We start from the raw sequence: 26,175 nt of genomic DNA, 5'->3' as shown, positions 1-26,175 counted from the left end.
ACGCGGCCGGCTCTAGCTATAGGCAGAAACGTGGCCGGCTCTAGCCATGGGCAGAAACGCGGCCGGCTCTAGCCATAGGCAGAAACGCGGCCGGCTCTAGCTATGGGCAGTAACGCGGCCGGCTCTAGCTATGGGCAGAAACGCGGCCGGCCCTAGCCATAGGCAGAAACGCGGCCGGCCCTAGCCATAGGCAGAAACGCGGCCGGCTCTAGCTATGGGCAGAAACGCGGCCGGCTCTAGCTATGGGCAGAAACGCGGCCGGCTCTAGCTATGGGCAGAAACGCGGCCGGCTCTAGCTATGGGCAGAAACGTGGTGATGAAATGATCATCAATCTTCTAGGCAGGGGGACACCAAAGTAAAGCTTTACCTTGGCCTCCTGAAAAGGTTGATCTGGTCCCATCCATGTTATTGGTTGTGCTTCAAGCACTGTTATATGTAGACAGCGACCATGCCCAAGCTCTCGGTGGGAAATAGCAGTATGGCCCTCCTTGGTCACAGGAGAATGTCCGAGCCACTGAAGGCGACGTCTGAATGAGACTTCACCGGTCCCTCCGTTGAATTCCTCCCTGAACATGGATTGGCCTACTGGTTTAGCACAGTACCGGTCCACTAGGTGGATGAATTGGCTCTGCAAAGAAGATGCAAGCATCCGAAGTTTGAAGCCAAACAGATGCTATCGTTGCTAAAAATGTACCACATACTTTTCAGTACAAGTGGACTAGGTTAACCTTTTGAAAGACACATAAGGTGATGCAACGGATGAGATCTTTTGTACCGTTTCAGACCCATGTAAACAAGTCTGATGACCCAGTTCTGCATCTTGTCAAGGTTATGCCGTCTGTTAGTGTTTCTGGCTTGCAAATTCATGCACATAACTAGAGCTCGACTGAATAGCGTATGAGATTTTTTTCCCCCAAAATTGTATTAAATCATTCCCCGTTTAAGTGATACAGCTGTTTTTTTTTTTTTTAACTCGAAGTAGGCCAAGCATTTCCTGCCCGTTTTAAGAAAACTTATGCTGTGAGGTACAAAACACATAGTGATGCCCAGCATGTGGAGAAATAGTCACTGGATGTTCGCTATTTCATTTTTTTCTGGGAGAGAGGTGTCCAGGTGTTCAGTTAATAAACCATATATTACCCTAATGGTGACATGTAGCTCTAGCTTTTCTCCTAAATTACTGTCTCACTCGCTTTCTCTTATGCACACACACTCACACAAATTTACAGGGTCTGTTCCCCTTATAATGAAAGATGAATAATGTTTTTTAAACACCTCCTTTTCTGAATAGTTCCCCTTCTCCTACACCTTTGTGCACAAATAGTCACATCTGTGCCATTTCTAAGCACTCATTTTATCGACACTCAAAATATTCAGATATACAATGTCTGTTTTTTTTTCATTCCTCACTCGTAACTGTACGGACTGCTAGCTGGGTGGGGTGCAAATGGTAGCTGTTGCAGATATATCAGAATTTCCTGAGTAAATATTAAAAAATACCTGAATATGGGCCCATTGCCGCGAGTCGTAAAGCCCAGCCGGCAGGAAAAAGAAGCCAATGCACAAATAATAATCAGAGTGACAGTGAGTTCACAGCCATGACAGTGAAAGTCCAACAGGTACACAGTGATGCCATCCAGCAGCCAGTGGACCTTGTGTTTGTGTTGGCAAGGAGGAGGAAGCCGGAGGAGCCCAGGAGGAAGAGCGAGGCGGCAAGAAGCACTATACTTTCTGAATAAATCTGCCGTGGGGTGAGTTTACCGTACATTGCATGGGGCTTTTACTTTTTTCTATTATTGCTTATTTATAGACTATTTTAAACATGAAAGGGGGCTTTATTTGGCATTTCCACAAGCACAGATATATTAGAATGCTTATTTTAGTGCAGTATTTTCCAATCCAGTCCTCAGAGACCTGCAGACACTCCACGTTTTTGTTTGGGAGCTGGGAGGGAGCAACGATATGGACCATCTACAAGTCCCAGAGGACCAGACTGGGAAACACTATTTTAGCATATCCGATCATGCTCTGCTTTGAGACACATGCATACACACACAGTTGAGATGGAAGGGTCATATTACTCATTGCAGAAAAAAATTAATAGAAAGGAATTCTAAGAGGTCTTTACCTTTTAGAATGAGTTCCAGGATGTCTGTCAACCGTTAAGTGACTTGGATCTAATGCTGCTCTTTATTCTGCAGGGAGCATCTGCAGCTCATTGTAAGAGAGCTGTGTGTTGTAAGGGACTCTGTTTCTCAATTGAGACAATCAGTCAAGCAAACACAGAGGGCAAAGTACATTTGTCAGTGCATGTCTGAGCAGTGGGCTGAGATCCTGTCTCTAAGTTGTCTCAGACATGGTGCACTTCAGGAGACGACAACTGCGAACATCTATTAGTATGCAGCATACAATGTGAACCAGATACCTCCATTTTTTAATCTTAACTTACCCAGTGGAAAGAATGAGTCTGGACCTTGTTCGGAGAAACACGGAGCATAAGGCAGGGCACACCGTGGGTGGGATGCCAGCCCATCACAGGGCACATGCACAAAAGGAAATTTAGAGACAATAATTCACCCAAACCACCTGAACCTTGACCTAAAGACCTAAATCACATTTTTGGTTCTTAAGGAAAGTGGAGAATGTACGAACTCCACAGACACATACAGGTCCTGGGGGAAAAGCCTGGACTACAGGGGTGCAGGTGTGAAGCCCCCATGCTTGCTGCTGAGGCGAAATGTCACCTTGCGGAATCCTTTGCCGCATATGAAACAGGTTTATTATGACGAAGGCATGCTGGGTAATTTAAGGTGACTTCTCTTGGCTAGCAGTTCTCAAAATTTTGGACCAAAGCAAACTAGCCAAGTACCACATGCTTGAAAAAAAAATCACAGTAACCTTAATCACAGCATTAAATTACCATGGTCGTCTCATATAATACCTGAGGGTGCTCTATGTACCACAGTTTGAGAACCATCGGTCTTGGCAGTTAAAACATTAGTGTTGTAACTTGATTATATGATTCATGTTGATAACAGCAGCCGTGAATCAGCAGTTACCTCACTATCTCACTACCTCACCTCTCAAACTTTTCGATCAAAGGTCAACATAAGATTTTTGTTCAAAGTCATAGGTCCGGAACAATTTTCAATAACAAAATAGCATTTCATGAACTTTACTGAATTAACAATAATTATTTAGCAATAAAGGGAACTTTGTACCGCTCTTTCTGTGTGTGAAGTTTGGTGGTTCTACATTGTATTTTTGTACTTCAAACTACATTAAGCCTTTTTACATTAACCATACTGATTGATAAATTCTGCTTATTTTCAGCTGGGTCTGGATTAATTAGCAATTTTGTCCGCATCCGAACTTTGACAGTCCCTGCTGGAGAGAGTTGTCTTACCTCTCATCTTCTTCGTTCTTTTTTGCAAAAATGGCATCTTGGACTCCAGCCACCCTACTACTGTCCCGTTCCACAGCCTGCTATGAAATACTCAAGGAGTTTGTCTCTAGTACCTCAGTAAACAATGTGGTGCAGGACCCACACATGGACCGTACCTGGAGACCGTCAATGCCATCTACCAGCTGGAGAAGGAGAAAGTGGCAACTACGGGCCCCAAGAAAGATGATCGCCAATGCACACCACCCATTCAGATGTCTTGTGCACATACAAAGGACACGAACAACACAAACAAGCTTCTACTGGTTAACAGTGCCAACGACTCGCTCATAGTCTGTGGAAGCCTGTTCAGGGGTCTCTGTTCTCTGTTGAACCTTAGCAATGTTGAGCAGCCGATCTACTACAATGACAACAAGGGTGAGAAGACTTACGTGGCCAGCATTGAGGAGACGGTGTCTGTGGTAGGCGTGATGGCAAACTTTGTCAAAGACTCTGAGACCCTGCCTGTCTTTGTGGTGGGGAAAGGTTATGGAAGCCAGGACAGCTCCAAGCTGATCAGCACGCGCATCTTGCAGGACTATAATGATTGGGTCATTTTTGAAAATATCGTGGATGCTTCCGGTGTGCAGGCCACCCCCTTCATCACAAAGTACTTGCACAATTTTCGTTACTCCTTCAAGGAAAATGGGTTTTTGTACTTCTTCTTCACCCGTACAAGGGGAGAATCAGACAACAAGAACTACACCTTCATCTCACGGCGAGAATGACCAAAACTACTATTCTTACATCGAACTTCAGCTCAACTGTAGCCAAGACAACAAGTACAATAAGGCGCAGACAGCAGACGGCCGGGGAGGAACTGGCCAACAATTTGAGTGCGTCTGGTCAATATGGTGTCGTGCAGCCAATAGACAAGGTTCTGTTTGTGGTGTCCAGCACTGATGGAGACGAAAGCGATTCAGCACTCTGCATGTACCCTCTGAATGCCATCAATAACCGATTCAAGGATATCCTTCGCGCCTGCTATTTACAGCAAGGATATGAAAATAACAAAATAGCCGTTGATTCACCATACTCTTCATACATACATCTTTATTTTGTTCTTTAATTACGGTGAGGGGTCATTTCACTACGGGGTACTTTTATACTTTCTGAAATAAAATTATAGGCTACTACTCAGATTCAGTAAAAATCCATCAGTGAATCTGCTCCCAAAAGTTTACTGATGTGTCTTATTTGAAGGTCATAAACTCATCTTCATAAGTGTAGCTGTAAAAGCTTATCTGTCGAAGTTTGTTTTAATGACTCATGTTTCTCTGTCCATCAGCCACACAGGTTGTCACAGTTCAAATGCAGCGCCGACGTCCTGCTCTCACTCTTGGTCAGCACGCAACACTTTGCTTTGACTTCTCAAGCCGTCTACAAAAAAGCGACCTACTCGTGCCTGTAGGGGTTGCTGTGGAGAACCAGCATACCGTGGCATTTCTGGGAAAGATAATCAGAGTAAGGTGCTCCATCACAGTCACAGGCCATGTGCCAAGTACATGGGGCGGTTTGCAGAATGGGGTCAATTTTCAAGGTGAGGTCTTGAGTCCCTTTCTATTTATAGTTCCCATTAAGGGATGAGTAGAGAACAAACATCAGATGTTTACATCCTGAAGATTCTGGTTTTCCTCACCCACTTCTTTGCACCTTCCAACCCAGAGGTCTACCATACTATTCCAGTATCCAACTCTGATGACATGGTCAACAAACACCTCTTCTTTGACGCAAGTCACACTCACCTGTACATCACCCCACAGAAAACGGTAGTTGCAGAAGACATGTTAACCTTTTCGATTTTGGCTAGATTTTCATCCATCCATCCATTCATCCATCCATCCATTCATACATACTTCTACCTTCCAACTGCTTATATAGTACATGGTTGTGAATTAGTTTTATGCAAGTATGTTATAATTGTCATGCCCAGCTCATACGATCTTCATGTGTGCCACGCCCCCCTGATTATCCACGTGTGCTTCTCTTATTGTACCCAGCTGTACCCTGTTGTCTGGTCTATTTGAGTGCAAGTCTTGCCTGTGTCCCTTGTCCGTCATTGATGTTAGTAGATGTCCGTGCTCCTGTTCTGTCCTACCCGTCCCGCTCCGCTCCCTTTAATAAACCCCTAGTTTACCCTGAATTCCGCCTGTCTGCCTGCTTCCTGCCTGCTCGCCTGCCTGTTCGCCTCACCCGTTTTCATGGATCACAACAATAATTAAGTATGCTACGGATTCATTTGGCAATTAAACAGATCTCCAAGGTGCCAGTGCAGGCATGCCATCAAAAGAAGGACTGCATGGCCTTCAGGGACTCGTACTGTGGCTGCTGTATGATAGATGGCAGGTAAGAACCAATTCCCTGCTCATATTTACTACTTTCTATACTAATCAGCCTTTGCTTCTCTTTTTGCAGAGGAGTAACATGCATGTATTTTGGGTGCTGAGGGACCATCTGAACACTCCTTCAAGAAACTGCATCTTGGAATTTCACTGGTGCAACGTCTAGGCCATGATTTTATAAGAGGCCAATCCAATCTCCTACATTAAGAGTTTGGGAGCAAACTAACTCCAAGTATCATAATCATATTTCATGCTTCATTTGCATTTATAAAGGCAGTGTGTAAAAAAACATTTGCGAATTGACAGTAATTTTCTTGGAGCAGTATTTAGCTATAACTGTATCCAGTACAACATTATAGTATACCTTTAATTTGTAACAGAAACTTTCCTTTTTTTGCCAAAATTTTTCTTTTTTTTTTTGGTGTGTTGTGTCTAAATTCTTATCTGTGTTGGTAGTATTTTTTTGTGTGGAAAGTGGTCAGGGTCCAGGCGGAGTACTAACACTGATTCACAGTGGGCTGGATAAAAATGATGACTGTCCTGTCCTCTGCAGGTGCTCCCGGAAATCTGACTGCCAGAGGAGGAAGGAGGGAGACGCACACTGGCACTGGGGCTCCGAGCAGCAATGTTCAGTGTTCCGGATTATTCCAGAAGGAGCATGATACCATGAGTCATCATCGGCTTCCCAGAGCAAAGTTATCATAATTGCTTAAAAGCATCAATTTTCATTCTTATTATGAAAAGCTATTCTTGGTTCATTTTCTGAGATTTTTTTTCTTGGTTCTTATTTTGCTCTTTAGCTTAAAGGCAAAATCAAATAGATATTCAAACAGCCGAGACATTATTTGATACTAGAATTAAAGTGGCAACTAATTTTCACTTTAAACAACATTATACTTATTCATAATTTTAGTTAAGGTTGACAAATAGAATAACAGTATATTAATACTTACAAAACATGAATAATACCACTAATCTATTTACTATCCTACGTTATTGTAAGAGAGCAACAAAGACAACACCCAACAAATACGGATATCATAACAACAGGAACAACACAAAGCAAATATAACACATCGAAATACAAACAGAATGGGGACGTTTAGAATAATGAACATTCTAATTTTATTGCGTTAGTTACTGGCTGAGCCCTTCACATCTTTCACACCTCAGTCAACTCATGGGTGGACACTTATCAAGTGGGCGGTGACCGCATGGAATGATGGGAAGATACCGGCTCAAGATTACCCAATCCTCTAGCTCCATGTGCAGGAATAATTTGACAAATACAGGTGAGCAGAAAAAAATACTGACGAGGGAGTGCTTAGGGCATAGAGTGATCGTAAAATTGGCCGATTGGGTGGGGCAGGGCTATGGCGGTCAAACTTTATGCCGGTTAGTCTTACTGCCGCTGAACAGCTGAACGACAGATTCGCGGGACACTGCGCATCATTCGCAGGTGTCATGGAGCTGTTTTCACTTTGCGGGACGCCGCATGTCTCTGAAATAAGACTGAAGCTGAAATAATCACACCTAGGATCTACCAGATATCCATCGTTATGACACTGAAGAGTACTGTAGTGAGTACTGTTATTAATGTTTTGAGTGAACCACTGGCTGACAAATTTTCTTCTCCATCTACATACTGACTTCTTAATTAGAATTTTATCTGGATTGAAAGTAAACCTTACATTACTTCCTCCAAAACTTCAGGCAGCTTTTCAATTTTTTTTTAAAAGAATTGACTGGGCCACCAGGGGGCAATATGGGGTTAGAGTTGACTGGAAGGAACCACGTTTAGCACTGAATCTTACTGGGGCAGCACCAAGGACTTGGATACGGACGTCTGTCTAAATAAACTCAAAGTTTTTCACTGGGGAAAGAGAAGAAGAGGACAAGAGAAGGTCACAGTGTGCTTCCAGGCCATGGCAAGATGGTGAGGAGTGTTATGTGTGTGTGTGTTTGGGGGGGGGGTCCTTCTTCCTCACTAATCAAGCACAGTGTTCTCACGCTGGCAGGCAGGACTCCCTGAGGCTCTGCTGAGTTAAGCTCTCCCCCAAAGGAGGGAGTGAGTTTTGTAGACCTCACCTCTTGGCAGGGGGAGACCGGGTATGGATCCCAGCTGTTTAAAAGGGGGGGGGGGGGGGTTGTTCAAACAGTAGACACCATCTCCAGTGTTATGGGTTCAAGTCTACTTTAACCAGACCGTAGGCATGGTTCTGCCAGGTCATGTGTGAGCTTTCTCCAGAAGCAATAGCCCAGATGCGTCTGAGACTGACTGGTCACTTTAGCTTTCCCCGAGTATGGATGTGTGTGTGTGCCGTTGCTCTGCTTGCCATATTACAGAGGCATGCCCCGCCTTTCGGTCATCATGACCCTTACTGGGCTGTGATTGATGCCTGGAAGCTTTCCAGCTATTAGTGATTAAATCTTGCTCCATTAATATCTGCCTCTCGGCTCATCACTTGGAGTTTCATCTCTTCCATCCTGCTCGCAGGCGATCTTATCCCCTTTAATACAGCGCGGCTCATCTCATACAGTGTATCCGATGCACATTGATGTGTGCTGTGCACGAGCGCCTTATCTTTTGGTATTTTTCCATCCTTCTATCTTCTGACCGTTTGCTGCCTGGACTGTATCCATGACAACAAGGGGCATCATGGTGGAGTACACCCTGAACACCATGCCAGTCCTTCACAGGGCGCCTACACAGATTCTCTATAGGCAATTTCCATCCATTTATCCATAACAACTTGTCTTGTTCAGGTCCCATATAAAAGCTATGGGTGCAAGGCAGGGAGCCACCCAGGATGGGGCACTGTCACACGCACCATTCATTCACACCTATTTGGAAACAGTTAATTAATCTCAGCATGTTGTTAGAACTGCGGGGGGGAATCTGAAGGAAAGCTTATAATGACACAGGGAGAACATGCAAGCTCCACACACGTGGAACCTTGAGGAACCAAGGAGACCAGAGGTGTGAGGCAACAGTGCTAATCTTGTCCGCAAAGGGCCAAGTGTGTATGTTGTTGGGATAACCTTCAGGCAGAGATGGACAGTAGTTCAATTGAATGTATTTAAAATACATAATAAATTACTTTTGAGAAGTTTGTAATTTGTATTTTTTTCTAGACTGGAAAAATATAATTTATAACAAAATACTTTAACACATTGTATTCTATGTATTTAAAATATTTTAAATACTTATTAAAATATGTCATTTTATTTATTGTCTGTCACTTTAAGACCCTTCATCGCCAGACTGACAGACTTTTAAATATAGCCCATCACCATCTTCGGCTACAGTAGATGCACGTGTCACATCCTGTTAGGCCCGACCTGCTCATTGTGAACTTCGTTTTCCCATGACCAGCAATCCAAGGAAAGAAGCTACTTTGGAGCTTGGTGCAAATTACCTAAAGGTAACATATGTAGTGAAACACACTGTCAGATCTTGCTGATTGAATGTCATTGACAGAAAAATAGGGTAATTAGCTGAATAGCAGTGCTGTGCTCTAGAACTTCCTGCTAGTGGTATTCTAGTTCATTTCAATAGTTATGCTCAGGCAGTGGCATCTTGTGGTTTGTCATATAAAGCCTCTTTGACCACATTAGAATTAGGAAGAATATATGCAACATACAGTAATGCTTTACATTAACTGCACCTCCATAATGCTTTTATATTGCATTCGTTAAGGACACCTTCATAATGTATTCATTAAGTATTCATAAAACATACATAAACATCATGCATGTATACCTTAACATCCCTTAATAGCTGTAATATACATTAATAACAAACATTATATAATAATAACAAACATTATAATTGTATAATCATGTAATGTTTATTAATGTATATTAAATCTGTTAAGGGATGTTAGGATGTTAAAGTGTACTTGCATACTGCTTATGAATGTTCTATGAATGCATTATGAAGGTGCACTTAATATAAAGCATTACCCAATATACTTTATTAACCCTATGGGGATTATTAGGTATGTACTCACGCTATTGGGATTTTCCAGGGCCCCATCATTTTTGCTGTATAAGGAGGAAACCCACAATCCCACAATCCCCAGCTCTACAGGCTGATGCCTTATCCCCCCCCCCCCCCCCCCCCCGCACATAAGCTGTCTTAGTTAATGCAGCTGTGCTATTATGCAGGCAGGGATACACACCTCACTGCTTTCCTGTTGAGATCATTGTGGCCCAGTCTAACCTCTGTCTGATGGGAATTTGAATATTTCTCATAGTCCTGACTTTTCAGTCCCTTTGCGTCCCTCTTTTCCCCAGCATCTGACTGGTGAGCCTCCCCATGCCAGGAAACCTCATCCACCCAGGAGATGCGATCCTCTGCGCCCAGTACGCACTCAAACTCTGGGCTTTTGTCACACAGTAACCCTGGAGAACTGACATTACATGACAGACAGGTTGGGTCTGGTACGCAAGCGTTGGTGTAGGTATCCTTATATGGTAAGATGGCAGTAATGAAGCTGCAGTCAGAGTCAAAAGTCTTTATTGTCAATTCTGCCATATGTACAGGACACAAAGACGACTGAAATTACGTTACTCTCAGACCCCATGGTGAATGTACTAACAACGGCAAGCAGGACAGACAGCCACTCCTCAGTTAACGGCCGACTTACATTCCAATGGCCTGGTCCTTATGTGTTCATCACGTTACCCAGGGACTGTACGGGACTGTGCTTACGACTTTGAAGTATCATTACTACTCATGAAGTAGATATTTTTAGCAATATTTTGCACATCCTGCTTCAAAAATCTCTCTCACTCCACTGCGCATGTTTGTCAGACATACGAAATGTGGTCGTTAAATGAACCATGTTGTTCTGAAAATTATTTTTTTTTATCACTGTCGTATTTGTCAATGGTTGCTAACCAATGTAGCTGCTAAATGCGCGAACTCTCAGCTGCGCTCCCGGCATGTAAAGTGCCAACCAACCCTGAAACGCGAGCCCCCAGTTCAGCATCCTTTCTCTGTTGATTTTGTGAATGAGCGATCTATCCCTTTGTTGTTCGATGCCGGTTTCCCTTACAATGTCATCAAAGGGTACCACCTACTAACTAAATGTCTTCATATTCGATTAAGAGGACAACGACAGACCAGTTCCCTGGGGAGCCATATCGTCGGATATTAGCCTCTGTGGATAAAGAACAAAGTGTCTTTTCAGGAATGTTCCCCTTCTGTTTTCAGCACAGTAAGCAGACTAACCCCGAAACAAATGGAAAGAGTTAAGGGTCTGAATTCAGTCCCCGCTGAGTCCGACAATCGGGGGGAGTGATAAATAAATGTGTGGTCCCAGCTGGACGTGTCATTATGATGTTTCCCATGCTGGTAGGAGAGGGAACGGGTGAGGAACCTCTAGTCCCCTGTGAGGCCTGAGCCACCAATGTTTATGAATGAGGGCATCGTGAACTTGAGGACTGCGTGTCGCAGTTCAGGAACTGGCGGAAAAAAGGCTTCAGATTCAAAATCCAGAATGACAATGGCCTGAAAAAAACGTCTTCAGCAAATACACAACCGTAAGAGTACACCAGCCAGCATACTGGCTTGGATGAAGGTGGGTCTGTCCAATATTTAAGCAAGCAATGTGATTCACTATGTGACGAATCGCAGAGATGTAATACTGCTAATGCATTTTGGTTCTGGTGAAATATGAAAATGCATCCCCTTAAAAGCACTTGCTTTTTAATGAAATGGACCAGTGTCTTATTGCACATTCAGAGAGTTTTAAAGCATACGGAGCAGATTCTGTAGGCCCCCTGACATAAACCTCTGTGATAAAAAGCAAAATGTGATGGAAAGCACTCTTTATACATTCCGGGAGATTGATGCTGAAGCAGCGGTCACGGAGAATTGACTATTTAATTGTTACATCATGAAAAAAAATGAGGGTGAGAGCAGCTCAGTCCTACAAATTTCCCGAGTCCTCAGGAGTTGCCAGCACTTACATCTCACTTCTGCGCAGACTTAAGACTGTTACTGTTGTATCCGTCTCACCTGTGGGGATTTGAATCCGATGAGCTTCAGGTCATGTATGAGCACAATGCGTACTGCTCGGTATCTGTAAATGTCTGGTCACCTGATTACTAAGGGTGAGCAAATTCTTCCCTACGCTGAACTAGCAGAAAGCAACAAAACAGAAGACCCTAGGCCCAATTACAGGTGGAGCGAAGTCCTCCAGTCCTATTGAAAACCTTATAACATGTATCCATCCATCCATCCATCCATCCCACTAATTCACTAAAGAGCTGCAATGAGCCTGTGGTCTATCCCAGGAATCTCAGGGCTGATAGCAGGGGTTGCAAGTCCATCACAGAAGACTCACACACAATTACATGCAGTAACGCATTTAGAGATGCCGATTTGCTTGACTGCATGTCACTGGAATTTCGGGGAACCACAGTATTGAGAGAAACCCACATGAACACAGGGAGAAGATGCAGAGGCCACTGGGATACATTACTCATGGTTTCAGTGTTAAGTTCTGCTTTAACCTTGTAAAAATAAGGACACCAGTTCCCTGGGAAAGCCAAAAAAGGTCATTCTACCCTAGTTATACAGTATTATAAGGGACTTGTGTGCATTACATAACAAATGTATTTTCTCAGCCCCCTGAGAGGACAAAGTCATCAATTAAATGTTACATGATATTGCTTTGCGTTATTCAAGTCTATTTGTAAATAACACTATACTAATCTTTCAGTTGCGTTATTATTTACATTTCTATAAAATACAAATAAATAAACGTGCATTATTCAGAGTTTCGTTTCTATTGCCCATGAAAGTCATTTACGTGTATTAGGCATTGTTAAACATTGCACCCAACTCTTACAGTACGTATGACCTATATATGCACCATCGGCGCGGCTTCATCCCCTTTCCCCGAGCTCCGGAGAATCCTCCGCAGCTCGGCACTCGGCGGGATGCTGATGCAGGACGGGTATGCAGGCTCTCAGCTCCAGCTGCCTCGGAGCTACATTAATCTCGACAATGCATGTAACATCACTGCACAGCGATGCAACGACTGTGAAGGTGCCCGACCACGCTGAACACGTTAGATCGCAGATGCAGGAGAACAGGATGTAATTAAGTGAGTGCGATGGGGAATATGGCGATTTTTGGTGTTACAATTCACTGCCGCTGAAAGTCACACAGCCTGATGCGACGATGAATTGCCTTCGGTGTTGTGATCCTCTGCTGTAAAAGCAGGGGATCCTGCAGTGTTTCATTCATCGAAATGGCTTAAGCGCTTTCTTCCTTTCTGGTGAGAAATGCACCGCTTTTCATTCTTAAAACGCGGGTCGACCCTGGATGTAAACACAAATGCGCATGTGCGTTAAGCGACTCACCTTTATAGGTCATTACTCAATTTCTCAGTTTCTTATGATAAAAAATGCCATTTATTACTTATTTCATTAAGTATTACAATTTCTAAAGTGGGGCATTACATGGTCTCTTACAATGTGTTGTCATTTTTACTAAGGATGGCGCAAGCACGAATGTCATTATTTCAACATGCCGCATCTTTACTGGAAAAATATGTGTGTCCTTTATTCCCATGCCAGATAATGTAAGGTGTCTTTTCCCAAACAGAACCTCCCTGGTCAACTGAAAAGCTCCGTGCTGTTGGAAACTTTGTCCCAGTAGACTTGGACAAGTTTGGAAACCCGATAGGAGACGGCAGTGTGAGCAGCTGATTCGCCTGGGCTAAAAATACCCCGCGTCCGCTACACCGACTCCGTTAGTCTGCATTCGCTAAAAATCCCAAAGAAATTATGGAATACTGTCCAAAGGCACATAAGGTAAGATGCATTTAACCTTCACATTTCCATTTACCTGGATATCGCTACTTCACCTAGGCTAACTTTGTCCACTAGTTCCCTTTCAGTGTAGCTGTTACTGGAGTTTACATTTTCTGTCCTATACAGTACCGTAAATTGAATGAAGGTCTTATAGTATCCATGTAAATATTAGTTTATTAGTTTATATTAATGTCCTGAAAATAATATGGCAATAATCAAAAAGAAAAAAAAACAGTTAAAAAAAATAATTATATTAATATAAATTGATAAATATGTAATACAATTTAATACTTGTACCGACCACACAGAAATTGTTAAACTGTGTATTATAAACTGGTATTGTTTTGGTTTTTTAGTTTCAGTTTTTATGCCTTATGCAGTTCTTATGCCTTAAAAATTCATAACATCTCTCAATTTAGGTGAACTTCTCATCTGCCAAAGGCGAAAAAATACCAGTTCGGGTTAAATAACGCCTCGTGGTATGAATGTGTGCATACCTTCATTTTTTGGCCAATGTTTCTGTTGTAATAAAAGTACAACAGCAGTTAATTTCTGTAACAGCTGAGGGTGAGGATAATGTTAATAATGTAGATGGCAGAAATCCCCAGAGTTAAGGGGAAGCACCGTTCAGTCTTGGCTCTGCATGTTATACACAGCCTTGTGATTCTGCTGATTATTATTATTATTATTATTATCATCATTATTATTATTATTATTATCAGCAACAGCAGTAGTACTTGTGATATTAGTATATATTATGTTTATATTTAAATATATTATATATTTCTACTTTTCAAACACTTTCAAAAGCTTTTGCATTTTTCTTTTATGAATTTCGAGTCATTTGCTCAGATACTTTATTCTTCATATCATGGTCATTTATACAAGGATGACAAGATGTCTCTCATTTGTACATCTGCTTGTTTTTGCCTTTTTCTTTAAATACCTGCTTAGTGTAAATATCCTTTTGCATTTTTGGGGGCATTTAGAAAATATGTTAAGGGTTTCTTTTAAAGGGCAACATGCACATATTTGTGGGTGACACATGATGCTGATGTCATGATTTGTTTTTTGGCCCCGCCTCTGGGTTCCATAGGACCAATCAGTCGCCTTGGCTCTCTCCTTCTGTGGTGACGACAGGAATGATTCCTACAGCGTGGACAACGGGGTCCTAAACAACGCCTGTTTTGTGGATGCTTTGAACCTGGTCCCGCATGTCTTCCTCCTCTTCATCACCTTCCCTATTCTCTTCATCGGTACATCAGTTAACCTTCCCTGCTACGTATTTCAGCACATGCACCTGCCCTGAAAGTGAAAGGCTTTTATTCGATGAGCAGCTGTAGGACGGATGAATGTAACTCCTCACAGAAGTGTCTGTACTGCATTTGACGTTTGCTTATAAAAGTGCAGCTACAGACATATGCTTTCCTAAATACTGTCACATAACTGCGGGAGTCGTTGTTTAAGCTGCTAGCAAAAGTGTAGCTCAGGACTTGACTCCACCCCTTTTTGATGTCATGCAGTATAGCATGGTTATGCAGTAAAGAAACATTTTTATTAAAAAAAAAAAACAGTTAACTTGAAAGGTGTTCTGCTATTTTAAGGGCCTAAGCCATCACAGCACACAATGAAGTAAATTAATTCCTCCGTGTTTGTGGAATCTTCCGAGTAGCCAGCTGGTCGTCAGTATAACTCGTCTCTGTTTCACTTACCTACAAATGTGGTTGCATCTACGGGAGTGTTTTCATGGGATTGCGGTCATGTTGCGTTCTCTCACTGTTCAGGACCTATGCGTAGTCATGGTTTACGGATGTTTTAGAAACATTCTCTTTTTGAAAGCAGGGGTTCATTAATAGGCACTTAGCGGCCCGTCTGGTTCGCTCTCAGAACTTCTTAATTCACGATTCCAGGAAAAATCCTATCGTGACGTTGTTTTGATGAGCTCTGCGCATTCCGAAGTTCCCAGAGCTGCTGCCTATTTGCGTAGCTATTTCTGTTTTATGGGTAGGGAAATTACTTTAATATCAAAAAGTGACCATTTCTTTCATTAAACGAAAACCGATATAAGTTTGCAGCTTTAAAGCCATTTTGCCATGTTTTCGTTTAAGAACGACTGTATGTAGGCCTAGCAATGACCTATATATGTACTCAGAGAGACACTGAAATTCTTTGCTGTCTCCCCCCCCCCCCCCCCCCCATTTAGGTTGGGGCAGCCAGAGCTCCAAGGTGCAAATCCACCACAATACATGGTTGCACTTTCCCGGACACAACATTCGATGGGTTCTAACGTTCACTCTGCTGTTCGTGCATGTGTGCGAGATCGCCGAGGGAATCGTCTCCAACGGGTGGGACTTCAGCTGTCCGTACCGTCCCTGGATAGATGCTTTACAAGCTCTTTCATGCCCAGCAAGACAGAGAGGATGAGATGTTGGCCTGAGAGTCACAAATCATTCTATATGTTACGAGTTTGTTTGAGTTATTCTATGCCTTATGTGGTGAGGTTAATATCTGTGGTAAATTTTTTCCTTTTTTATGATGCTATCAATTGCAATAGTTACTTCAGATAACTAAATCACTGCTTAATGGTTCATTTCAGCAATTCATTGGGTTGGCATTGACATGTTCCATTCATTAGTTCGAAGACAGTATCACTTAGTAGTTTGAAGAACAAACAATGTGTTTGCCCAGATAAAACTATCTCTCTATAGCCAGGCTCCAGGTCTTGAGTGACCATTGTTCAGGTTGTGGAGTTTGAGAAATAGTCATAAAATAATTATGGCACCTATTAGTTTCCCATATATTGAAAAGGACAATGTGTAAGAAATATCTCCGTTTGCAGGATGGTCCATTGTGTAATGACAAATCTTTGGTGTTTTTGTTCTTTTCACGAACTGCCAGGCACATGAGCACGAACCACCTCCATCTCTTCATGCCCGCATTCATGGGCTTCATAGCTGCCACCACGTCAGTGATTTATTACCACAACATCGAAACCTCGAACTTCCCCAAATTACTTCTAGGTAAGTCAACCATAGGCTATACTCTATATGTGAAAATTTGAACTTTTCTTTTAAAAGATGCCAAATGGTTATGAGAGGAGTGAAGCTGGTGATATACATCACTCCATTACATAAAGCATTGCCTGATTCCTTCAGTGGTAGTTTTTTTTTTTGTTCAGTTAGCTACTGGTTTCTCGTTTCTACAGTTTGAGTCTTCGGTTCCTCGGATAGATAATCAATTGTAGTAATAAGTCAGAAAGCGTCAGTGGCATGTTTAAAACACTTCAGGACAAAGCTTTCAGTGGTGAAATAATGACCTTCTTCGTGAATTCCATTTGCAAACTCTCTCCAGCACTCTTCATTTACTGGGTGCTGGCCTTCTTCACCAAGTCCATCAAGCTGTGGAAGTACGCCGAGTACGAGCTGGGCATCCAGCATCTGAGGTTCTGCATCACAGCGCTGCTGGTCATTCTGTATGGGCTTCTGATGGGTGTGGAGATCAACGTCATCCGAGTGAGGGTAAGCCTGCCTTTCTCTGGCTGTCATCCACACTCCAGTTCTGGGCTGGATGCTGTAGTTGTAATAATATGAAAGGTTTTCTTCTCATAATCAGAGAACCTGCTACCTGGTTTTATTGCTCATGCGATAAAATGACAGTAAAGTTGACTTTGACTTTGATGTAGGTCTTTGAGTTGGGTTAACAGACAAAAGACAAGCCGAGACATTTTCTTTCGAAATGAATAAGTTACATGAATTGCATGAAACCACGTAGGACTCACTAAAACATTCAACAGAGCACATCACATCATTTGGGCTTTACCTTCAACCCTGTCTTGCAGAAATACGTCTTCTTTGCCAACCCCCAGAAGGTCAAGCCACCCGAGGACCTGCAGGATCTGGGGGTGCGTTTTCTGCAGCCCTTTGTCAACCTCCTGTCCAAAGCCACCTACTGGTGGATGAATCCTCTCATCATGGGTGCCCACAAGAGACCTATTGAGCTGAAAAAGATTGGCAAGCTGCCTATCGCCATGCGAGCTCTGACCAACTACTTAAGTCTGAAGGATGCCTACGAGGAGCAGAGGGTGAGTGGCTCCCACTCATGGGACGGAAGTAGCTTAGTAGTTCAAGCTTTTCCCTGGGAAACAGAAGGCTGCAAGTTCAAGCTCTGATTTTGGGCTCTGGTTCTTGACCTGAATTGCCTCAGCATCCGGCTGAATCCAGTAATGCAAATTGACAGGAGCATGTTATTATAAGCTTTGTATAGCTCAGTCATTGAAGAGAAAAGCTTGCTATTACAGGAAATTGCACGAGAACTGCTACGATATAAAAATCTGTTCTTTGAAGAAAATCTGAAGCACCATGGAATGGGTTGGCAGCCATTTCATCAAACAGATGCTATTTCAGTAAAGTTCCTAATACAGAACAGTGAGCAGCATCCATAAGGTACAGGCTTCTTCCCTTTATTTATCCTGACAGCAGAATTCCGATGATCCCGAGCAGGCCCCCTCCATCTGGAGGTCTATATACCGAGCCTTCGGCCGGGCCATCCTGCTTAGCAGCACCTTCCGCTACCTGGCTGACCTGCTCGGTTTCGCCGGCCCGCTGTGCATTTTGGGTATCGTCAAGGGCCTGAAGAATGAAACCGCGACCTTGGATGCAGATAAAGTGCGTATATCTGACCCTTTCGGCCGCTGCATTACATTACAAGGGAATAGGTGAGTTATCAATAGCTCAGACAACAAGGATTATTATGAAATGTAATTATGAAATGCAAGTGTTTTTTGGGAACTCAGTGTAGGTCATGTGGTGATGTTTTTTCCACTAAATAGTTATGTCATATGGCGTCAGCGTTTCTTGCTTTTACTCTGGAACTGCCTTTTGCACAATTGAACTCTTTCCCTTGTTGAGTTCATCTTTGAGGTCAAAGAGTCAGTGACTCATAGAGCCAAGCAGCCCTCACTGCTTGTAGCTGCACCAAGGCTCTCACCATAATTCCGCAGAAGTTGTCCTCGCCAGCACGGCTCGATTAATCCTGACTCACCATTCGCTCACGCACGTGGCAGACGTTAAGTTCACCGCTTGCGCAGTGATTTACCAAAGTTGCTCACCGTTTAGAGAAATGTAACGTGCAACTAAGGGAAGCGCTCAAGGAATGGCGAGCCTGTCGTGTAGCATTTTTCCCATTTATTGCTTCGATTCAAATCAACAATTTATTTCTGATGCCAGTAGAAGGAAGGAGCAGGGACGGATTACGGACCGGGCCAGCGGGGCCGCTGCCAAGGGGCCCTTGGGGTGCAGGGGGCCCGTGGGGCCCCTAGCCCAAAACAATTTGCAACGCTTATCAACAATGTATTTTCGTTTGTCTATTTTAGAGGGTCTACATTCTTTGATCCTCTGCCTACAAGGGCCCCTGACCCTATAGGGAGGGCGTTTGGCTGCCAAGGGCCCTTGAATTGTGGTGGTTTTGGTGGTGGTGCTGGGGGTGGTGGTGGGGGGGGGGGGCACACAACCCATAATCCGTCCCTGGGAAGGAGGATTTGTTTCTGGAACAGTAAAGAAGGTTTTATGTACTGTGTATAAGTCGGGAAAACACATGACCTATCCTAGTTCAGCCAGTGTTGTGAGTTCAGGTCTGTGCTCAAGGGACCAGGTACTGTCTCCATGTCTGGATTGGAGTGACCTCCAAGGCTGAGCACGGAGAAGCCAGACGGCTGGAAGGTAAACAGACATGGAGGCAGAGGCCGAGCAGACCCGCATACCTGTGTGACATGGAAAATCCCCCCATCAGGTCACACTCTCTCAGTGGCTCCCCACCCTCCTCCCAAGGCCTCCATGGGAATGCAGGAGACAGACCTTTACAGGCCCTTTTATGTGCCACCTGTTCTGTAGACTCTGAGAAAAATGATGAATCTTCGCCTTTGCTTTTTTTCGTTGCGTCAGGGCTGCTTTTTCGGGGTCTACTTCCTGTCGACCAGCGAGCTGCTCCAGAAGACGACGGTCCTCGCCGTGCTACTGTTCCTGGCCCTGATCCTGCAGAGAACCTTCCTGCAGGCCTCGTATTACGTCACTATCGAGACGGGCATCAACCTTCGGGGAGCGCTACTGGTGAGGGGGCCCATTTTCCGTCACGCGAGACAGCCGAGCTTCAGTGAAAACACGGCCAGAAACAGGCGCCCCACTTAAGAGTCTGGGATTCCAGTGGGCTAGAGTTGAAGAGAGTGACATATTTCCATTGAAGTGGTCTTGAATGCGGGTGTAGTATAAAGTCATAAAATTTGGCAGTCAATTAACTAAAGACTAAACAACGTTTTTGCCCTGTCTGGGAATGCTTTGGGAAAAAAAACTGAAGTGAACTGTTTGATAAAGTAGATGTTAAGTGTAGCTAATAAATCACTCCAGTGATCCTGCTTTGTCTTAGGCCATGATCTACAATAAGATCCTGCGCTTGTCCACATCCAACATGTCCATGGGAGAGATGACCCTGGGCCAGATCAACAACCTGGTTGCTATAGAGACCAACCAGCTGATGTGGTTCCTCTTCCTGTGCCCCAACCTCTGGGCCATGCCAGTGCAGGTGACTGGACACATCCTGTAACAAATCATAGTGCGGTCCAGTATGGATCTAATGAAGATATGTGCATGAAGCAACCAGATCAAATGAGCAACTTATCACATTTAGGAAATGTTACTGTTTAAAATGAATGTAGCGTCATGTTAGTCAAACCTGGTGGTTCTTTGGCTGGTGCTGTGGATTTGAGCTGTGTTTGGTTCTCTGTGATCCCCAGATCATCATGGGCGTCATTCTGCTGTACCAACTGCTGGGATACAGTGCATTGATCGGCGCCTCAGTCATCGTGCTGCTGGCTCCTGTGCAGTACTTCATCGCCACCAAGCTGGCAGACACGCAGAAGAGCACGCTGGTGCGTAACCTGGCTGCTCCATACCCTGGCTGCTCCATAAATTGGCTGCTCCATACCTTGGCTGCTCCATAAATTGGCTGCTCCATACCTTGGCTGCTCCATACCCTGGCTGCTCCATAAATTGGCTGCTCCATACCTTGGCTGCTCCATAAATTGGCTGCTCCATACCTTGGCTGCTCCATACCCTGCCTGCTCCATAAATTGGCTGCTCCTTACCTTGGCTGCTCCATACCTTGGCTGCTCCATACCCTGGCTGCTCCATAAATTGGCTGCTCCTTATCTTGGCTGCTCCTTACCATGGCTGCTCCATACCTTGGCTGCTCCATAACCTGGCTGCTCCATAAATTGGCTGCTCCATACCCTGGCTGCTCCATAAATTGGCTGCTCCTTACCTTGGCTGCTCCATACCTTGGCTGCTCCATACCCTGGCTGCTCCATAAATTGGCTGCTCCTTACCTTGGCTGCTCCTTACCTTGTCTGCTCCATACCTTGTCTGCTCCATACCCTGGCTGCTCCATAAATTGGCTGCTACATACCTTGGCTGTTCCATGCTAGATTTTCTGGTTGTGTTATGTTTAAAAGATGACTGACAGCTCTCATATTGTTGGGGGAGGAGTTAGAATCCCCTGATGTTCCCATGTGACCTGCTGAACCTTTAAGCCACTCCTCCCGCCCACTCGGTCTTGTTCTGTGTTTGTCAAGGACTATTCCACAGACCGGCTGAAAAAGACCACAGAGATCCTGAAGGGCATTAAGGTGCTCAAGCTCTACGCTTGGGAGAACGTCTTCTGCGACAGCGTGGAGCAAACCCGGAAGAAGGAGCTCACCAGCCTGAAGACCTTTGCCCTCTACACCTCCATGTCCAGTGAGGGGCTTGCTGAATATCAGGGGCTTTAACAGTACACGGGGGTTCCTGCAGAATGCAGGCCCTTCATTATTGTATTGACAAAACCGGTGACATTCCCCTAATGCCACCACACATTGATGGATCACCACTCTTGCCTTGAACCTAACAAATAATGAGATTTCCAATCATGAGGAACGTATACATTATAGGTTTGATGAACTCAAAGTTGGGCAGGTTAATTTGGGGGAATGGATTCAGATGACTAGCTGCCAAAGTACAGCCCCCTTCTTTTACACGGTTCGCTACAGTAAGCATCAGTAACCCTCGGTCTCCTTCTTTACCCAGTTTTCATGAACGCTGCCATCCCTATAGCAGCAGTACTCGCGGTAAGACCCCGTCTTGCAGCTTAGATTTCAGAATCCACTTTCTGCCCATCGTTTGCTTGTTTCTTTGTTTGTTTGCCCTCATAACAGTGTTGAGATGTTTCAGCTTTTGCGGTGTGAGTGAGGTATCATTCATTCGTTATTTGATTTTGTGGACTCGGGTTCCATGGCGGCGCCCCCTGGCTGCAGACCTTCGTCACACACGCTTGTACCAGCAGAGATGTGCTCAGCCCATCCGTGGCCTTCGCCTCGCTGGCTCTCTTCCACATTCTGGTCACCCCCCTTTTCCTTCTCTCCACCGTGGTCAGATTCGCAGTCAAGGCCCTGGTCAGGTGAGGCGGCCCCCATGCAGTCATTGTAATCATTTATTAAGCTTTGATATCCCAGGTTGTCTTGGTATCTGTTTGAAAAGCCCGACACACCCTATCGATGCCTCAGAAACTCCTTCAAAACACGTATTTCCAGCTATCTTTCCTGTCTGCAGCGGTACTCTGCATGTATGAAAGCTTCATTATCCTCAGAAATCTGCGAGCCTGCCTTTAAGGCCGCAGGAACCTCAATTAGAGGCAGTAGCCGTGCAGTTTAAGAATGTCAATAACTAGCTGGTTTAAGGCAGTGACTGACAGCACATAATAATAATTAAACTCTGTGTTCCGCAGCAGAAATTGTCTATAATAGCTGGAGGACATCAATAGCTGATGGTACAGCTTGAATTCAGATGGACTTTTGAGCCGTAGGCCTGAAAAAGCACAAGGATTTTCTTTAATAAATCCAGTGAAGGCAGGTTCGGGAAAGGCTAGCTGATGTCCTGAGGCGTGGGTCCGACTTTGAAGCTCGTCGGGGGCTGGGGGGGCAGCCGAAAGAGAGATGTGTCGCGATGATAGCATGGCCGCGTGTCGATGTCTCGCCAGCGTGCAGAAGCTGGGCGAATTCCTCCAGAGTGACGAGATTGGTGAGGACAGCTGGAGAAACGGGGACGTGTCCGTCTCCCTGGACTCCTGCAAGAAGCATCCAGGGGGGGTGAGTCGGGCCGCCCGGGCTTTCCCACACCCTCACCCCTTCTTTGCCACCTCTAATTTGGGTCCGCTGACTCAATCGAGAGGAACTGGATTTTATTTCAGTTTTGAATAACTCAGACCAACAGCAGGCTTGGAATGCAAGCCTGATAGGGTCGTTATCATAATTTATTCGCTCATTTAGTTGGATAAATTGTTTATTCGGTTTGTGGCTATGAGAGCATTCCTCTGGTAAACATAACATATAGTGAATGTGTAGCTGTGTTTTCAAATGCTGTACGTTCAAACTCCTATACGCTGCCTTGCCTTCTAGCTCTGAAGAATAATAAAACCGATTTGCAGCTGGAAGCTCTCAGCCAGGAGCTGCGTTCAGTGGGAAACGACTCGCTCCTAAAGTTTCTCCCAGGCAAAAAAAGAAAAGTCTCCTAAGAGCTGTCAGGAGAGCGGGGGGGGAGGCTGGGGTTAGAGTGCCGGGATGACCCAGACTGGGGACCCCTCTTGAGCACGGTCTCTTGAGCTAGGGGGTTTCTTCCGGCCCCAAACTTCTCACGTATTTTCTCTTCTGTGTCACCCCAACCTTCCCCCCCCCCCCCCCCCGTGGCAGACCAAAGCGGTGAACAGGAAGCAGCCACTCCGCTACCAGATCGACAGTTACGAGCAGCCGCCACGCAGGAATCTGCGCCCCAGTGAGACGGAGGATGCCGCCGTCAAGGTCAGAGGTCACCGTCGTTTCTGCGGTTCTTCCGGGGGTCATTCCCAGGCCCCGTGTCCCACACTGCGTGATGGCAGAAGCGCACATACATGACGCACACGCTTGTCCCGTGAGCCCGTATTAATTACTCAGAATAAGCTTTGCTCTTTGCTTATCACTGCTTCATGCAGTGCACGACGATGTGTATATATAACTCTGATATCTTCAGTGCGGCTTTTCCTTGGCAACAGGAAGTCCATCCTTTCCCTGGGTCAGTGTGTTTAAGTGCCCTTCAGCGACAAATACAGGGTTTCATGAGAAAGAAGACAATTAAAACGACTGTTTGTTTTTGACATAAACGTTGGTCTTTGACCTCCGTTCCCTATGGAAGCCTGACTGTGACAATGACCCCAGTGACCCTGGTCGAGCTTTAAGTGCTTAGCGACGTATCAGCCCAGCGTGCTTTTTTAATAATACACGCTGTTCTGACATTTTGTTCAGTTTCTCCGCTGACTTTTAAAACCACAGTCCATTTTCTCAGGGTTTTGCACATCTGTTCCTAATTTATTTTCAGCTTGTTTTTTTTTTTTCCTCACAAACACAGTAATGGGAATCTGAGTAGGTTCTTCACCCCAGTACGAATTCTGTACTACACATTAAAGGATGGAGTGAAGAGAGTTCAGGCAGATGATTGGATGTGATATAAAATAGGCAAACAAAAGCTCAGTGAAAATGGTGCAGATTTTCTTTTCCGGACTAAAAAGCAGAAGATGCTTGTCGTTTTACTGCATCGCAGTGTTAATTTGTGGGGTGGGATTTGTATATTTTCACTGGAATGGAAGCCTTTGTCTAACGATACTCTGATTGGATTGAACTTAGTTTAATCAAACCCAGTTTTACATTTTACAAGTAAGTCAAATGTTTGAGGAAGTAACTGAAAGCTCATTAGTCAATATGACTCACATGACTCACGAGTCACAATAGAGCTTCATGACCAGAACTTCCCCTCCGTACCTCATAATGTCTTTTACTTTGCCACCCTTCTTATCTTCTCAGGTGACCAACGGCTTCTTCACCTGGGGGGGCAACCTGTCGACGCTGTCAGACATCAATATCCGCATCCCTACAGGTAATGCGGAGGGGTGGCAGCTGCCCGTGTCCAGCGATCTGCCCGCAGGGGCGTCTCTGCTCTGGTGTTGTTTCATGACTTCCGGACAGACGTCCAGTTCCATTGTTTAAGATGAAAGCCCACGACATGAGACTGACATGGCCTAAAAGGGCCATAACACGTAACATACTGTAGATCAGGGGTTCTTAAAGTCCAGGCTGCAGATCAGGTGCAGACCAAACTGCAAGTTAATCCGGACCCAGGCGATCATGAACCTTATGAATCAGTATGCTTATATATTGATGTCTATATGGAAAGTTATTGTTAATTCATTGAAGTTCATAAAATGCTCCACTGATCAGAAAGCTTGAGACATTTGGGCATCTGTAGGAATATCAATGGAAATGCAATGACTAAGTTAGAGTCAGTTTACCGTGGTATTTTTTCCAACCACCTTTCCTGATGAGGCTCATATAAGACCTCGCTTTCCATGTTCCACCAATAGCACTTTCTGTGAATTCCACGTCTACAAGAATCTATGAAGACATTCATGACACATTATAAGGCATTCATAAAGCATCATAAACATGGCTACAAATATTTATAAAAAGGCATAACACATTACAGCCATGCTTATTATGCATTATGAATGCTTTACGAAGCTCTCATCTATAATGAAAGGGCGCTCTGAAGATATCACATCGTCATGTAGCACAAAACATCTTTAATTCTAATACTGTATTTTATAGTATAGTCTAGTATTTTTATATATTTTTTTTACTTTGTAGCACTTTGAGATTGATAAAATATAAAGTGCAATACAAATAAAATTTATTATTATTATTATTATTATTATTATTACTGACCGTTATAATGCATTATGAAGGTATCTATAGTAAATTATAGATGAAAGCATCATTGGAGCTTATGAAGTATTATAATCGACACTATAATACCCTATGACTGTCAATAGAAGATACTGTAATGCTTTATTAATTCTTATACCAACCATTGTAATGCATTATGAAGGTATCTATAGAGCATTATAGAGCTTCAAGTGAAGTGTTACCGTTCTGCCTTGTGAGGGATCTCCAGTCATATCCACACCAGCTAGCAGACATAGTCCCTCCCAACTGTCCTACAGCTCCCTCGTGTTTATTCACATTCAGCAGAATCTCATGGTTTTATCCTACAACAGCCAGCTACAAGCCTCTGTTTCAGTAGGTAGAACTTCTATCCCGAAGTTCTGGTTAATGCAGGTGAAACAAAATGTCTTGCGTCTTTTGATTTTCCTGTATCTAGGTCTGCTTTGGTCTAAATAATGCTCCATTCTCTAAAAACATATTTCAAGTTCTGCTTGTTCCCCAGGGCAACTGACCATGATCGTGGGCCAGGTGGGCTGTGGAAAGTCTTCTCTCCTACTGGCCATGCTTGGGGAGATGCAGACTGTCAGAGGCGAAGTGTATTGGAGCAAGTAAGTGCTGCCCGATTCCACTGAGCTCAAGTCGATCGAGTACAGACAGTAGACAGTCCTTCAGAACGCAAACTGTACCTAAGCTGCTCCATTCTGCCACTTGTTTGTGATAATCTTTG

The 26,175-nt window shown here is 44.2% G+C and overlaps 1 protein-coding gene and 1 pseudogene across 7 annotated transcripts in view; both read left to right on the top strand.

Annotated features, from left to right (window-relative positions):
• The first annotated feature begins 1,603 nt into the window (after window positions 1-1,603).
• On the top strand, window positions 1,604-8,228 carry LOC125745844 (plexin-B2-like; annotated as a pseudogene).
• Window positions 8,229-12,687: 4,459 nt separating this feature from the next.
• Window positions 12,688-26,175, top strand: part of abcc9 (ATP-binding cassette, sub-family C (CFTR/MRP), member 9) — a 31,503-nt gene continuing 18,015 nt past the window's right edge. For 3 of the 7 annotated variants that reach the window (XM_049018260.1, XM_049018299.1, XM_049018250.1), the window contains exons 1-18: window positions 12,688-12,906; window positions 13,410-13,618; window positions 14,715-14,874; window positions 15,822-15,963; window positions 16,517-16,638; window positions 16,970-17,136; window positions 17,457-17,699; window positions 18,094-18,282; window positions 19,558-19,722; window positions 20,036-20,191; window positions 20,403-20,537; window positions 21,240-21,402; window positions 21,730-21,770; window positions 21,957-22,099; window positions 22,679-22,787; window positions 23,388-23,495; window positions 24,531-24,603; window positions 25,951-26,056. In XM_049018260.1, the coding sequence (XP_048874217.1) occupies window positions 13,592-13,618; window positions 14,715-14,874; window positions 15,822-15,963; window positions 16,517-16,638; window positions 16,970-17,136; window positions 17,457-17,699; window positions 18,094-18,282; window positions 19,558-19,722; window positions 20,036-20,191; window positions 20,403-20,537; window positions 21,240-21,402; window positions 21,730-21,770; window positions 21,957-22,099; window positions 22,679-22,787; window positions 23,388-23,495; window positions 24,531-24,603; window positions 25,951-26,056 (2,249 nt within the window). In that variant the 5' untranslated portion in view covers window positions 12,688-12,906; window positions 13,410-13,591. The other 4 variants (XM_049018308.1, XM_049018290.1, XM_049018281.1 and 1 more) reach the window with 3 other exon arrangements.

Source organism: Brienomyrus brachyistius, chromosome 1 (genome assembly GCF_023856365.1).
Source record: "Brienomyrus brachyistius isolate T26 chromosome 1, BBRACH_0.4, whole genome shotgun sequence".
Classification (NCBI taxonomy): Eukaryota; Metazoa; Chordata; class Actinopteri; order Osteoglossiformes; family Mormyridae; genus Brienomyrus; species Brienomyrus brachyistius.
This window is presented reverse-complemented; position numbering and strand designations above follow the sequence as displayed.